Source organism: Scardinius erythrophthalmus (genome assembly GCF_964197995.2).
Source record: "Scardinius erythrophthalmus genome assembly, chromosome: 14".
Classification (NCBI taxonomy): Eukaryota; Metazoa; Chordata; class Actinopteri; order Cypriniformes; family Leuciscidae; genus Scardinius; species Scardinius erythrophthalmus.
In genome coordinates this window covers 4,478,149-4,494,915 of record NC_138234.1, presented here as the reverse complement: position 1 = coordinate 4,494,915, position 16,767 = coordinate 4,478,149, and the positions used below count along the sequence as shown (strand labels likewise).

The following is a 16,767-nucleotide window of genomic DNA, read 5'->3' as shown; positions in this document are numbered from 1 at the left end:
AGCTGCTCTGATAATAGTGATGAGCCATAGACTATCAATACTCATTCAACAAGCCATTCAGGATCAGCAGATCATTTCACTTTATTAAGTATTTGCTGCTAGAAACAGATTGTTTGAGTCAAAATATCTGCTGAAAGCAAGTCCTCAAATATTACACTGATTCTTGCGATATGGCACAAAACATGTAAAAAAATAAGAAATTCATAAAAAATAAAAATACTTGGTTGCATCTAAAGGAAATCTGGATACTCAGGAGCCAGGACATTCATTGCTTTTATTTTTAAATAATTTCGTTAATATTATTTTAAATACATGCTCTATATTTGGAAAATACATGTAATTTAAAAGGTGTACAAATTAATTACAATTAGCCTAATTAATTAATTAATGTATTTTGTGAGTTACTGGAGACTCAGAATGAGAGATATTGCTAAAAGGATAAAAACAAACCACTGGAAGGATTGTTGTATTAAATTTCATATTAGTTAAAAAAAATTGTAAACGTTGTCATTAAACACAGTCAGATGAAGGTTTCCATTAATTTCGAAATATATATTTTATTCATTTTTTCATTTAATGTGTTTAAATATTAAAACATCAACTGAACTGTAATATGTCTGATTTGCCTAAGAACATTGGTTATATTTGTTTAATAATAAAACAGAGGGAAGAGATTTAAGCAATTTAGGAACTAGATTGTTCTTAATAACCCTAACACAGGAAAGTTGGCTAAGTATTTATTTAGGATTTTAAGCTCCTTTACTGAACACCATTACATAATTGAAGACTGTAGGCTATACTGTTGTTGGATGGATGGATCAAATTAAAATGCTTTTTAATGTATCTAACGGAGTTGACAGATTAAGTTAAGAAGTGAATAAATGTACATTTTTAGAAAGAAAGAAAAATAATATAGTCAGAAAAACCTGTTCCCTTACATGGCTCAGCTGAGACCCTTGTCTACAAATATATCAGTTTATAATTAATGTGTTATTAAATATTAAAAACTAACTTCTAAAATATGTTTAGTCCCTTACCTCAAAAAACAGTGATTACTATTATCTCTCAAATGATACAGAAAAATAGCAGTTATATAAAGTCATACACTAATGACATCTTCATCAAACATTTAGTTATATTTCCTAATAACCCCGTTCATGGCAACAGTTCGCGCTAACATCTTACCGTTTTGTATGTTAAACAGATTTCGTCTTTCTTTATTGTACACGAATAGCGACGAACACGGTGGAAACTTTAAACTGCGAAAGCGCGCGAACTGTTTCCCTCAGAAGACTCGACTGACTGACTGAAGGAGCGCGCGCTGGATATGTCGTCATCACCGCGAGTCGAAATCACCGTTAGATTATCAAAAACTCGCCAAATACTGTATAAAACAGCAAGACATCAATAAAACATTAACAAAAATAAAAAACGGTTACAGACGTAGACAGACAGCAGTCCGTTCAATCTCAGTCATTAAATATATCAGACATTTAAAAGCTTTATCGAGCAATTTAAAGCCCAAAGCAATCACGATATTTTAATGGCTTAAATGTAACTAAAATTATTATTTTTTATTCTTGATGCCAGAAGAATAAATAGACAGAAAAAATAACAATGAAAGTTAGCTTGTAAAATACAAAGTGTAAACAAATGTGACATATCTACAAAAAAAAGAACAGTTTGAAACTGTAAAAAACCCTTTATTTTTTCCTTCATAAAAGTATAAACAAACTACGATAAAAATGCATCATAAAAAATTGACAACATTTAACTCATAATAAAGTACAATATTTATTTATACCATGAAGCAAAATTATATACAAGAATGAAATGTCTAGATGATGTTCTTTGATCTGAATCTCAGTAGAAACTGCTGGTCTTGAAGATTAACTTTATTCACTGTGACAAATTAAGATGATGTTTTCATCCTGTTGCTCGTTGTGGCTGGTTAGGACAGATTTTGAAGAGATGTTATTGCTTGACGGTGTTATTGTGTCACGTTCGGTGAGGATGCGGCATTAGACCTGAAAGTGCTGGATCTGAAGATGATCTACTTTCTGTGATTGTATTTATTGTGACTGAGTAGAGAAGATATCTGAGTGAAGCTCTTCCCACATGCAGTGCAGTGATACGGTTTCTCTCCAGTGTGGATCCTCTCGTGTGTTTTCACATGTCCTGACCGACGGAATCTCTTGTCGCAGTGTGAACACTTGTAAGGTTTCTCTCCAGTGTGAGTCCTCCAGTGCAGTTTTAAATCTGCAGCTCTAAAATAACTCTTCCCACACTCAAAGCACTTATGATCTTTTTCACCAGTATGTGTTTTCAGATGCAGTCTTAAATTCTGCAGACGTGAAAATCTTTTTCCACACAAAGAACAGGGATGTGGTCTCTCCTGTGAATGAACTAACATGTGGGTATTCAGGCCTGTACCCCTCGAAAATCTTCTCCCACATTGATCACATTCGTACGGTTTCTCTCCAGTGTGGATGTTCATGTGTTCGTGAAGGTTTGATGATTGACTAAAACTCTTCCCACACTGATCACATTCGTACGGTTTCTCTCCAGTGTGGACCCTTGTGTGAATCTCAAGACTTAGTTTGTATTTAAAACTCTTTCCACACACAGAACATAAATATGGTTTCTCCTGTGAATGAACTCTCAGGTGGCTCTTCAGGGATGAAGCACACAAAAATGTTTTATCACATTGATCACATTCGTGCAGTTTCTCTCCAGTGTGGATGTTCATGTGAGTCTTAAGGCTTACTTGTTGTGCGAAACTCTTCCCACACTGATCACATATGAACGGTTTCTCTCCAGTGTGGATGTTCATGTGTTCCTGAAGGGTTTCTTGTCGTGTGAAACTACTCAGACACTGATGGCAGATAAAATATTTCCTGTCTCTTATTATCAAAGAAATACTTTCAGTCTGTGCGGGAGTTTCTTCTTCCGTTTTGACATGATGTTTCTTCTCTCCAATCTCCTCATTTTCCTCCATCAGGCCTGAAATGAAAATAAAAATCATAATTTTAGTGCATTTTTATTAATTGATACCACAAATTAGTTATATTGAAGGCTTATGGGAATATTCTATCATTTATTTGTGAACTGATGTGAGCATTAGGAAAATAATTCCATTAAAAAACATGGGAAGCGGCAGCGCGTTTCATTCATATGTTGACATTATTGTTTGGATTTGCACTGTAAACTTTGGGCATTATAGTTATTCTGTGGTAATTTTGAGTCTCTGTGGTAAAACGAAAATGTTTGAGTTCAGACAGCCAGAATATACCCTTAAATATTATATATTATCTCTATTTAAAATATTATAATATTACAGATCACATCTGACACAAACATACAAACTACAACAATATAACACCCATTTTTAGAGTTTGTTTTTTTAGATTCCTTTCATTAACATTACATAACTGATTATGTCCATCATTCAAATTATTGCCACATTAAAGACCAAGCAAAAAACCAGCAAACACAGAACGTTGGCACAACGTACCCAACCTTCTAACAACGTTTTATCAACATGGCCAAAAGGTTGGCAAAAATACGTTATGTGGTGAAGGTTGTTACAGCGTTGTCACAATGTTGACATTAAACGACCGTTCAGGCCCATGGCTTAAGGTTGTGCTAATGGTCTTGACAACCACTGGACTAAATATGTACTCGTCACTGCCCTGAAGCGCGAAAATCAGACTTTTACATTTCAACCGCCCGTTGGGCTCATGGTGTCGTCTCGTTCTTCATCGAGCAAGGATACGTGAGGATTGCGTTTTATTTACCTTCATTATTCAAACACAACCTACAACTTAATTTTCTAATGTGACTAATGTAGCCTCGCTTGCACTGTTTAGTTTTTCATTTCATTTGTCTGCTTAGTCTAATTCATTTCTTTGCTCCTCTGGATTTGTGGATGTTTCCTGGACTGATTCCGTTTACCGAACAAACTTTATCGTCCGGCTTTCGACTACTGTCTGCTATGTACAGAACCGGTTTTGTTCATTAAGTGTTCTGATTTTTGCTTTTTATGTTTTATTTATTATACTTAAAATATATATATTTTTTTCACAAATGTATGACTTTTGGAAGTGCAATTTGATTACCATATATGCAGTTAAGTTTTAAATAAAATTTAATTAATGTAACCCGTCATTTTTACTCTAAGAAGTGTACACTTGCAGGTGTTGATTATAATTAGGCTAATTTACTGAAAGCCCCATAAATAATAAGGATACACAATATTTATATAAATATATATAATTATGTCGCGCAACCACGTTGCTACAGCCCTGTCGCGTCTTACAATTCTACTGTTACAATGTTGGGAGCACGTAGACAGCGACGTTGCCACAGAAGAAATGCAACGTGCCACAACGTAAGGTTTGCAGGGAAATGTTTCTATCACCATGAAATTTCCTCACAGATCAAAACTTTCAAACGTTTGAGATTATACATTCAATAACACTACATTATCACTCTCAAAATTAAACATACAAGATCGTTCATGTTTGAATGATTTCAACATTTTCCTCAGATGTTCGTTTCGTGCTGAACTAAATCAGTCTACAGACGCCAGAAAAGACGCACATTTAGCGCTTTATCCGATGAAAACAGTTCAGAAATAACATTGTAAATGTTGCTGAAACAAACTGTGAAATGGGTGTGTAAAACCGCGAATTATCTGACCTGCAGAACTCACCTCAGAAGACAACAAACCTGCAACAAACGCGCCGAACGAGGAAGGATACTCATGATGACGTCAGCGCGGTGATGCCAAATAAACGCGCCAAATATAGTAAACTATTTACAAAATAACACGTATAACATGCACTAAAATAACGCTTAAAGTTCATGTAAACAATAATTCAATCTCAGTCATGTGTAGGTTGAAAAATAATTTATTGGACAGTTCAAGGATTTATTTAAAGGTTTTATTTATCATTTAAAAACATGGAAAGGCCATTAGCAATAGCAATCATAATAGTTAATGGGTTCAGAGTTACCCAAAATTATGAATTGATAATTTCTTAACACAAGTAGAATCAACAGACAATAAAACATTTCTGAGTGTCCAACTTGTGGAGCTATATCCATTGTAAAATTAAGTCATAATGGAAATACAAATATTATTTTTGTAGTATAAAAATTAGCTTAATTATAATGTAAACATTTATTCTGATAAACTTTTAAACTCTGCAGATGTGAAAAACTCTTTCCACACAAATAACATGAATGTGGTTTCTCCTGTGAATGAACTGTGAGGTGTCTCTTCAGGCCTGTAGCCCTCAAAAATGTTTTACCACATTGATCACATTCGTGCAGTTTCTCTCCAGTGTGGATGATCATGTGTTCCTGAAGGTGTCCTTTATGTGAAAAACTCTTCCCACACTGATCACATGTGAACGGTTTCTCTCCAGTGTGGATCCTCATGTGAACCTTGAGATTCGGTTTGTGTGTGAAACTCTTTCCACACTGACGACTTTTGGCTTTATAGTGGTTCTTTAATAAAGTTATTTTCCAGCTAAAGTTAGTTTTGATTGACTTGCTTCCGTCGCAGCGATCATTTGTTATTAAATAAATTAGGGGCTGCTAAGACGACACCATTCTCTCTCTACACAGACTTTAAAGGGGGGGGGTACAATGGTGTTTCATGTATTCAGAGTTGTTTACAGTGTTAAAGAGATGGATTATCATGCTAAACATGGCCAAAGTTGTAAAAAAAATATTTTGGACGAATAACGGAGAATTTCTGTGCCGAAAATCTTACTTCCGGGTTGGTACAAGTTTCGGCTGTTTTTTTTCGATCGTGGATCTAATGACGTAGACCAGAGTGGAACTCCTTATATGAGCATTTCTCTCGGAAAAGCTTGCCCGCGCACACGTCGACCAGAGGAGAGCGAGACCGCGCACATCAACGCGCTTCAACAGGAAATCATCGGCAACGCTGCATAGGATTTGTTCAAGAATGTCTCCAAAGTGTGTTTTTGGATGTGAGGGAAAGCTTACCGTGTTCAGCTTCCCAAAGAACCCAGCGTTAGGAACAGTGGATGCAGTTTGTTTTTCCGGGGCAAAAACGAGTTGTGTAAGACTGTTTGTTCCTTGCATTTCGACGATGATTGTTTTATAAACAAAGCCCAGATCGACGGATTTGCAGATTGTCTAATGCTTAAGGATCATGCAGTCGCAATGATAAAGGTTTGCGGTCGCAGGCGGTGAGTAAAACTGCTTCAAATGTCTCTGTGTGTTGTTGTTAGTTATCAGCGCGTCTGCACAGCTTTAGCTTCGCCCAGAGCCATAGAGAGAATTCTCTCTATGGCTCTGGCTTCGCCCACACGGCCCGGCTCCAGACACTTGTTTTTTTCCGGAAAGACTCGGTACAGCCTATCTTTCTTTTATAAATATAATAAAACTAAAGACTTTTTGGAGATATGAGGGATGCAATACTACTCTATAGGTACTCAAGATTAACAGGAGATTGAGTGAAAATGAGCATTTCACCCCCCCTTTAAAATGGGAAATGACGCAGTCAATTAAGTTTACATGATTTACAAGATGGATTTCCACTATAATCAACAATTATATAAGAAACATGACAAATGTAAACATATAAAAGAAAAAACGTTATATCTTTCGCAGCCAGGGCGCCACCATTGTGCAGTATTCTAACATGTGACGTTACGGGGTTGATTGGCTTTAATAAACCTGGCTGAATGTAGGAATATCCCGACATCAAACTGTCTACACCAAGGAGTTTCCTTTCAGCGTTTCTCACAGGTTCACGTTTAAAGTCTGTGTAGAGAGAATGGTGTCGTCTTAGCGGCCCCTAATTTAATAATGAATGATTGTTGCGACGGAAGCAAATCAATCAAAACTAACTTTAGATGGAAAATAACTTAAAGAACCGCTATAAAGCCAAAACAATCTCTGTTACCTTAAATTATACGCTTATCTCTGTAAATCTGCTTTGAAACAATGTGCATTGTTAAAAGCGCTATATAAATGAAGATGACTTGACTTAATAAAAACATATCTAAATATCGATTAATCGACTGATATAGCCCTGAATCGAATCGTATCGCAGGATTTTTTGAGGTATCGGCAAATATCGTATCGCTGGCTGAGAGAATCGATATCGTATCATATCGTGATGAACTGTATGATTTACACCCCTAATATGCACAAGGAATCTGACAACAGCCGATATGATCTGATCTCGTCATCATCGAGTGCGTCTGTGATTACTTGAAGAAACAGAAGAAACTGAGACAGACTAAATTCAGAAGAACTGCGGGAACGTCTCCGAGATGTTTGAAGAAACCTTCCTGCAAAGCTACCTGAAAAACTATAAGCACATGTACCTGGACAAAAGGCGTTTTAAACGCAAAGGGTTGTTACACCATATATTGATTAAAATTAGTTGATTTTCGTTTTAGTTCTCCTTTTTATCCTAAGTCTGCTTGCCATGGTCCATAATGTTTGAACGAAACAACAACAGCGTGCAGTGCGAACTACACAGTTGTCCACGTCTGTCACCTTGGTTACTGTCAGAGGGCTCCGGTTACCATGGCAGTACGAGCGGAAATCAGGGACAACGTGGATATGACGCCATTGAAGGCGACAAAACGGAAATAAAGAAAAGGTACTTGCCTTTGAATAAAAATTACAAATTTCTCCTGGTTTGAAAGTTGTTGGAAACAGTCGGGATAATGTACACAACTAAAAAAAATATATATATAACATAGTTATAGTGATTTTTGCTATTTTTAAAGCAAAAAAAAAAAATACATATTGTACCTTTAATGTGTTTAAATATAAAAAAATCTGATTTGCCTAAGAACATTGGTTATATTTGTTTAATAATAAAACAGAGGGAAGGGAAGAGATTTAAGCAATTTAGGAACTAGATTGTTCTTAATAACCCTAACACAGTAAAGTGTAAGTATTTTTTTACTCCTTTGCTAAACACCAGTAGTACATAATTGAAGACTGTATATACTGTTGTTGGATGGATGGCTGAAATTAAAATATCATGCTTTTTATCTGACTGAGTTGACACAGATCAAGTTAAGAAGTGAATAAATGTACATTTTTAGAAAGAAAGAAAAATATTTTCATAAAAACATGGCTCATTAGTTGAGAGCCTTGTCTACAAATATATCAGTTTATAATTAATATATTATTAAATATTAAAAACTAACTTCTAAAATATGTTTTGTCCCTTACCTCAAGAAACAGTGATTACTATTATTTCTCACATGATACAGAATAAAAGCAGTTATATAAAATCATACACTAATGACACCCATCTTCATCAAACATTTAGATATATTTCCTAATAACCCCATCCATGGCAACAAGGCAGTTCGCTAACATCTTACCGTTTTGTATGTGAAACTGATTTCTTCTTTCTTTGGTGTACACGAATAGCGCCGAACACGATGGAAACCGTTCAGAAATTACCGCGTAATTCTTCAAACTGCGAAAGCGCGCGAACTGTTCCCCTCAGAAGACTCGACTGACTGACTAAAGGAGCGCGCGCTGGGTATGTCGTCATCACCGCGAGTCGAAATCACCGTTAGATTATGAAAAACTCGCCAAATACTGTATAAAACAGCAAGACATCAATAAAACATTATCAAACAAAAATAAAAAACAGTTAAAGGCGTAGATAGACAGCAGTCCGTTCAATCTCAGTCATGAAATATGTTAGACATTTAAAAAAAGCTTTATAGAGAGATTTGAAGCCCAAAGCAATCACGATATTTTAATGGCTTAAATGTAACTAAAATTATGATTTTTTTATTCTTGATGCAAGACGAACAAGACAGAAAAATTAACAGTGAAAGTTAGCTTGTAAAATACAAAATGTAAACAAATGTGAGAGATCACTCTACAAAAAAAAGCAGTTTGAAACTGTAAAAAAAAAACGTATTTTTTCCTTCATAAATGTATAAACAAACTACCATAATGCATCATAAAAAATGGACATAACATTTAACTCATAATAAAGTGTAATGATATTTATTTATACCATGAAACAAAATTATATACAAGAATGAAATGTCTAGATGATGTTCTTTGATCTGAATCTCAGTAGAAACTGCTGGTCTTGAAGATGAACTTTACAGATTTGAAGAGATGTTATTGCTTGACGGTGTTATTGTGTCACGTTCGGTGAGGATGCGGCATTAGACCTGAAAGTGCTGGATCTGAAGATGATCTACTTTCTGTGATTGTATTTATTGTGGCTGAGTAGAGAAGATATCTGAGTGAAGCTCTTCCCACATGCAGTGCAGTGATACGGTTTCTCTCCAGTGTGGATCCTCTCGTGTGTTTTCACATGTTCTGACCGACGGAATCTCTTGTCGCAGTGTGAACACTTGTAAGGTTTCTCTCCAGTGTGAGTCCTCCAGTGTTGTTTCAAACGTATACCGGTAATAAAACTCTTCCCACACTCAAAGCACTTATGATCTTTTTCACCAGTGTGTGTTTTCAGATGAAGTCTTAAATTCTGCAGACGTGAAAATCTTTTTCCACACAAAGAACAGGGATGTGGTCTCTCCTGTGAATGAACTAACATGTGACTCTTCAGGCCTGTAGACCTCGAAAATCTTCTGCCACATTGATCACATTCGTACGGTTTCTCTCCAGTGTGGATGTTCATGTGTTCCTGAAGGTTTGATGATTGAGTAAAACTCTTCCCACACTGATCACATGTGTACGGTTTCTCTCCAGTGTGAACCCTTGTGTGAATCTCAAGACATTGTTTGTATTTAAAACTCTTTCCACACAAAGAACATGAATATGGTTTCTCATGTGAATGAACTCTCAGGTGACTCTTCAGGGCTGAAGCACACAAAAATGTTTTGCCACATTGATCACATTCGTACAGTTTCTCACCAGTGTGGATGTTCATGTGTTCCTGAAGGGCTTCTTGTCGTGTGAAACTACTCAGACACTGATGGCAGATGAAATATTTCTTGTCTCTTATTTTCAAAGAAATACTTTCAGTCTGTGAGGGAGTTTCTTCTTCAGTTTTGACATGATGTTTCTCCTCTCCAATCTCCTCATTTTCCTCCATCAGGCCTGAAATGAAAATAAATTTGTAATTTTAATGCATTTTTATTAATTATAAAAAAACACATAAATGAGGTATATTAAAGGTTTATGGGAATATTCTATCATTTATTTGTGAACTGATGTGAGCAATAGGAAAACAATAATTCCGTAAAAAACCGCGGGAAGCGACAGCGCGTTTCATTCATATGTTGACATTATTGTTTGTATTTGCACTGTAAACGTTGGGCATTATAGTTAGTGATGTGCAGATCGAGGCTTCGAAACAATCAGACACCCGTCTAAACGGTGACACCTAGTGGTCACTTGCAGGAGTTGATCTGAAACAACCTTGACAACGAGCCAAATATTATTATTATTATTTTTTATTTTTTTTTCCTAATATGTGAAGCTTGTAACCTGTAGGCTCCTCACTGTGCATAATGTTTTTTGGTCATGAAAAATGAATATTAATAAAATAAATTTTGTTAAAAAATATCAATTTCTCTGCTGTGGAAGGACTTAGCCTACTTCTTTTTTTACAGATAATTTCTCCAGCCTTTGAAAAAATCCTTTCACAAGGGACACTTGTTGCTGGCATGCAAAGATATTTTTTTAGCAAAGACATACAAATAATTATATTTCAATCAATGCATACCTTGCTTAGATGGCCCAGCAGTGTCAGTAGCAGGCCTAGGTACAGGGGGAATGCTACCATCCTCTGCACCCTGCAAAATGGCAGGATGAGTGCTCCTCAAATGGCGCATCATGGATGATGTATTGTTGCAGTGGGCTAGCTGCCGATCACAATACACACATCTCACTTCATTTGGGGTTTCCAAATGGAAATGCTCCCACACCACAGATGTACGGCATTTCTTGTGTAGAGCCTCCATTTTTATTTATCTATCTATCTATGTATCTATCTATTAATCTATCTCTCTATATATTTCTATCTTTGTATCTATTAATGTGTCACTATATGTATACTCTGTCTGTCTCTAGCCTATCAGTCAATGTGTAAATTCAAATGTAAGCCTAAATGTAACTAAACAAATCGCACTATAAATGTCACTATATCACCAAAAATCTGCTATCTCAAAATCAAACTCCTCTCACAAAAACCCACGAGGTCAAGATGCGTTGACTTCTTCACTTTTATACACATGATTCGGCGGACCATGCTTCATCTAGCCGTAGTCACGTGACATGGGTGTTTTGAATCACGCTTCGGATCAGTGTTTCGAAACATCTGCGCTTCGGGATCTCGAAAAGCTTCGGAACGTCAGTTTCGCGTCAGCCATCCCTAATTATAGTTATTCTGTGGTCATTTTGGGTCTCTGAGGAAAAAAGAAAACGTTTGAGTTCAGACAGCCAGAATATCGACCTTTAAATATTAAATCATCTCTATTTAAAATATTATAGTATTACATATCACATCTGACACAAACATACAAACTACAACAATATAACACCCATTTTTAGAGTTTGGTCTTTCAGATTCCTGTCATTGACAATATATTTAGAACTGATTATGTCCATCATTAAAATTATTGCCACATTAAAGACCAAGATAGCAATTAATGTTCTATCCCCATGAAATTTCCTCACAGATCAAAACTTACAAAAGTTTGAGATTATACATTCAATAACACTACATTATCACTCTCAAAATGAAACATATGACAAGATCGTTGATGTTTGAATGATTTCAACATTTTCCTCAGATGTTCGTTTCGTACAGACGCCAGAAAAGACGCACATTTACCACTTTATCCGATGAAAACAGTTCAGAAATAACCTTGTAAATGTTGCTGAAACAAACTGTGTAAAGTTTATTTTATGGGTGTGTAAATACGCGAAATATCTGAACTGCAGAACTCACCTCAGAAGACACAACAAACGCGCCGAACGAGGACGGAAACTACTGATGACGTCAGCGCGCTGATGCCAAATAAACGCGCCAAATATTGCTAACAACTATTTATACAAAATAACATTCATAACATACACTAAAATAACGCTTAAATTTCATATAAACAGTAATTCAATGTCTGTCATATGTAGGTTGAAAACTAATTTATTAGACAGTTCAATAAATTACATAAAGGTTTTAATTATCATAACATTTAAAACATGGAAAGACAAATAGCAATCATAATAGTTAATGGCTTTCAGAGTTACCTAAAATTATGAATTGATAATTTCTTAACACAAGTAGAATCAACAGACAATTAAAACTTTCTAAGTGTCCAACTTTTGGAGCTATACGTATGGTAAAATTGAAAGTCATTATGAACCCCCATAAAAAAAAAGTTTCTAGTACTCTATTTTAATGGAAGAAAAAAAAAATCTAAGTAAATTTTTTTTATCTTACTTGAACACTGATAATATAGTATTATTTCTCACTGTGTGACACAGATAAAACATACAAAATACAACAAAACAAATACCTTTTTCCCCCCAAGTGTGTTTTACCCTTGCGTGTTTTATTCCAAACATCTTGTAGAAGTAGAAAAATAAAATAAAAATTATAGTAATAATACAAATATTATTTTTGTACAATAAAATAATGAGTTTAATTATAATGTAAACATTTACAAATGATGTTTAAAATAATGTTTAAGTAATTGATTAAACTATTAAAGGGGAACTAAAATGAGATAGGAAGTGAAGGTGATATAACAGATGTGTTATCATTGTTATTTGTGGTAGGACACTTAAAACTGCTTAAGTAGTTACAAGAGGAAAACAGTGATGTTAGTTTGTTGTTTTGTTACTAGGGCGCCACCATCTTGAGCTTCAACGGTCCGTGACGTCACTGGCATGATAGGTTACCTTGACAGCTCCAGCAAAATGGCATATCAAGAGCATAACAGACCGAGAGGGGGGTCTTATAGCATTGTGATCTGTTTAAAGGGTTAGTTCACCCAAAAATGAAAATTCTGTCAGTAATTACTCACCCTCATATTGTTCCAACCGCGTAAGACCTTCGTTCATCTTCAGAACACAAATTAAGATATTTTTGATGAAATCTGAGCCATGTCTGAATCCTCCATAGGCTGCTATGTGACCGAAACTTGCTGGCCCAGAAAAGTTATTAAAGAGATCGTTAATATAGTCCAAGTGACTCCAGTGGCTCAATCTTAAGTATATCAAGCGACGAGAATACTTTTTGTTGCGCAAAAACAAACAAAAATAACGACTTTATTCCACTTTTCATTTCCTTCTCTCTGGGCCTCGTAGTGTTTTTGCGCTGCGCGTCTGTGTTGCATGTCATCACGCATCACACACATGACTGACGTCGGCCAATAGTGAGCCTACGTGGTGACGTGTAACACGGACGCGCTGCGCAAAAACACTACGCGAACCAACTAGAGGTCCAGAGAGAAGGAAATCAATAGTGGAATAAAGTCGTTATTTTTGTTTGTTTTTGCGCACAAAAAGTATTCTCGTCGCTTTATAAACTTAAGATTGAGCCACTGGAGTCACTTGGACTATATTAACGATCTCTTTAATAACTTTTCTGGGCCAGCAAGTTTCGGTCACATAGCAGCCTATGGAGGATTCAGACATGGCTCAGATTTCATCAAAAATATCTTAATTTGTGTTCTGAAGATGAACGAAGGTCTTACGCGGTTGGAACAATATGAGGGTGAGTAATTACTGACAGAACTTTCATTTTTGGGTGAACTAACCCTTTAACAAGCGAATATAACACCTTCCACTCACATAAACAAGTTCCACTCACCTCTTAGTTGTTATCGTGATGTTCACCTTCACCACAGATCACCTTGCTAAATTAATCCGACATCCAGGATGCTATCCAATATAAGAATCAGTATAGGTTTCATTCATACAGTGATAAATATTCAATTTTATTATTTCATTTGAGGATTCAATTTCTTGCTTAAATGCTGTTTTTAGTGTTAACTTGTACAGTTAATCTGTATTACCATACTGTCAAAATCAGTCAGTTCAGTCAGAGTAGCCTGACATAACGTTAGTAGCCTCTACGCTGATTTCACGCAGCCGCCATTTTGAAATCGAAAGTGAGACTCCGGTGGGAAAAACCCCGGAAGTAAAGATAAACAACAATGCCTTTGGACTACCAACCTGAAGCTGCTGCCGCGATTTACACTTTTGGATGTTAATATCCAATATAGGATATGTATATAGTTCATTCCTGCTTCTTTTTTTACTTTCTGAATTATATAAAAAAATATATTTTATTTATAAATGAATTTCACTGTATATAGTCTAAAGTATGAAGGAAATGTATGTATAGTTTTAGAATTGACACAACATCATTAAACACAACAATACGCCATCGCATTCACGACTCTCCTGTGATAAAAGGCGACACTTCCGGTTTTCTTCCCACCGGAGCCTCGCTTTCGATTTCAAAATAACGGTGCCATGCCAGTGACGTCATCGAACACGGCTGCGCTCTGATAACAACAAATGTAAATTTCAGTATTGGGAAAAACTTTGTATATGTTTTGTTTTTAATATTATTTTTTAATTAATTTGTTTACTATTTTTATAACCACGTTATCAAATTATATTTTGTTCGTTTCAGTTCCCCTTTAAACTGCGTAACACGAAAGCGCGCGAACTGTTCACCTCAGAAGACTCGATACCACTGACTGACTGAAGGAGCGCGGCTCCAGACTGATCTCATGAAATGGCGTATGTATGACACGCCAATTCGTATTTCCATTTTTGGCGTGTTATGAACACGCATAATCGCTTTTCAGCGTGTTTATCAACGCCGTTGATTTACGTTACATTACTGTATATAAATATATATGACCTACCCCAACCGCGTCCCTAAACCTACCCATCACTCGGGTTAATACCATTTATGAGTGTTCCCCTACCATCCTAGGAAAAAAAATATTGCTCCCCAGATGTAGATATACATTTTCCTCCGTTTCGCTCGGACATTTAACGGCGTACACATACACGCGGAATCACTCGGACGTTTAACGGCGTACACATACACGCGCGTGGACATACACGCGGAAAGCTCAAAATGCGTATAAATAACACGCCACTTGACTTGGCGTGGTGTCATCATCACCGCGAGTCAAAATCAACGTTAGAATATCAAAAACTCGCCAAATACTGTATAAAACAGCAAGACATTAATATAACATTATCAAACAAAAATGAAAAAATGGTTACAGACGTAGACAGACAACAGTCCGTTCAATCTCAGTCATGAAATATATCAGACATTTAAAAGCTTTATCGAGAAATTTAAAGCAAAGCAATCACGATATTTTAATGGCTTAAATGTAACTAAAATTATTAAATTATTTATTCTTGATGGAAGAAGAACAAGTAGACAAAAATTAACGATGAAAGTTAGCTTGTAAAATACAAAGTGTAAACAAATGTGACATCTGTCTACAAAAAAATAACAAGACCAATTTGAATCAGTTAAAAAAAAATATTTTCCTTCATAAAAGTATAAACAAACCATGATAAAAGTACATCATTAAAATTGGCATAACATTTAACTCATAATATCGTACAATGATATTTATTTATACCATGAAGCAAAATGATATACAAGAATGAAATGTCTAGATGATGTTCTTTGATCTGAATCTCATTAGAAACTGCTGGTCTTGAAGATTAACTTTATTCACTGTGACAAATTTAGATGATGTTTTCATCCTGTTGCTCGTTGTGGCTGGTTAGGACAGATTCTGAAGAGATGTTATTGCTTGACTGTGTTATTGTGTCACGTTCGGTGAGGATGCAGCATTAGACCTGAAACTGCTGGTCTTGAAGATGATCTACTTTCTGTGATTGTATTTATTGTGACTGAGTAGAGAAGATATCTGAGTGAAGCTCTTCCCACATGGAGTGCAGTGATACGGTTTCTCTCCAGTGTGGATCCTCTCGTGTGTTTTCACATGTCCTGACCGACGGAATCTCTTGTCGCAGTGTGAACACTTGTAAGGTTTCTCTCCAGTGTGAGTCCTCCAGTGTTGTTTCAAATGTACAGCGGTAATAAAACTCTTCCCACACTCAAAGCACTTATGAGTTTTTTCACCAGTGTGTGTTTTCTGATGAAGTTTTAAACTGTGCAGACGTGAAAAACTCTTTCCACACAAAGAACATGAATGTGGTTTCTCCTGTGAATGAACTAACATGTGACTCTTCAGGCCTGTACCCCTCGAAAATCTCCTGCCACATTGATCACATTTGTATGGTTTCTCTCCAGTGTGGATGTTCATGTGTTCCTGAAGGTTTGATGATTGTCTAAAACTCTTCCCACATTGATCACATGTGAACGGTTTCTCTCCAGTATGAACCCTTGTGTGAATCTCAAGATATTTTTTGTATTTAAAACTCTTTCCACACAAAGAACATAAATATGGTTTCTCCTGTGAATGAACTCTCAGGTGACTCTTCAGGGCTGAAGCACACAAAAATGTTTTGCCACATTGATCACATTCATAGAGTTTCTCACCAGTGTGGATGATCATGTGTTCCTGAAGGGTTTCTTGTCGTGTGAAACTACTCAGACACTGATGGCAGATGAAATATTTCTTGTCTCTTATTTTCAAAGAAATACTTTCAGTTTCAGTTTCTTCTTCAGTTTTGACATGATGTTTCTCCTTTCCAATCTCCTCATTTTCGTCCATCAGGCCTGAAATGAAAATAAAAATCATAATT

At 35.9% G+C, this 16,767-nt stretch overlaps 2 protein-coding genes across 2 annotated transcripts; both read right to left on the bottom strand.

Annotated features, from left to right (window-relative positions):
• Positions 1–1,423: 1,423 nt before the first annotated feature.
• LOC308701476 (uncharacterized protein) lies at positions 1,424–4,773 on the bottom strand. The gene is made up of 2 exons (XM_081383793.1): positions 4,702–4,773; positions 1,424–3,003 (listed from the first exon to the last, which is right to left on the bottom strand). Exon 2 carries the CDS (start codon positions 2,996–2,998, stop codon positions 2,054–2,056), a length of 945 nt encoding a protein of 314 aa, XP_081239919.1. The 5' UTR covers positions 2,999–3,003; positions 4,702–4,773; the 3' UTR covers positions 1,424–2,053.
• Positions 4,774–8,781: 4,008 nt separating this feature from the next.
• LOC308701472 (uncharacterized protein) lies at positions 8,782–12,014 on the bottom strand. Its single transcript, XM_081383787.1, has 3 exons — positions 11,957–12,014; positions 10,730–11,411; positions 8,782–10,101 (listed from the first exon to the last, which is right to left on the bottom strand). Exons 2-3 carry the CDS (start codon positions 10,965–10,967, stop codon positions 9,236–9,238), a joined length of 1,104 nt encoding a protein of 367 aa, XP_081239913.1. The 5' UTR covers positions 10,968–11,411; positions 11,957–12,014; the 3' UTR covers positions 8,782–9,235.
• Positions 12,015–16,767: the final 4,753 nt, after the last annotated feature.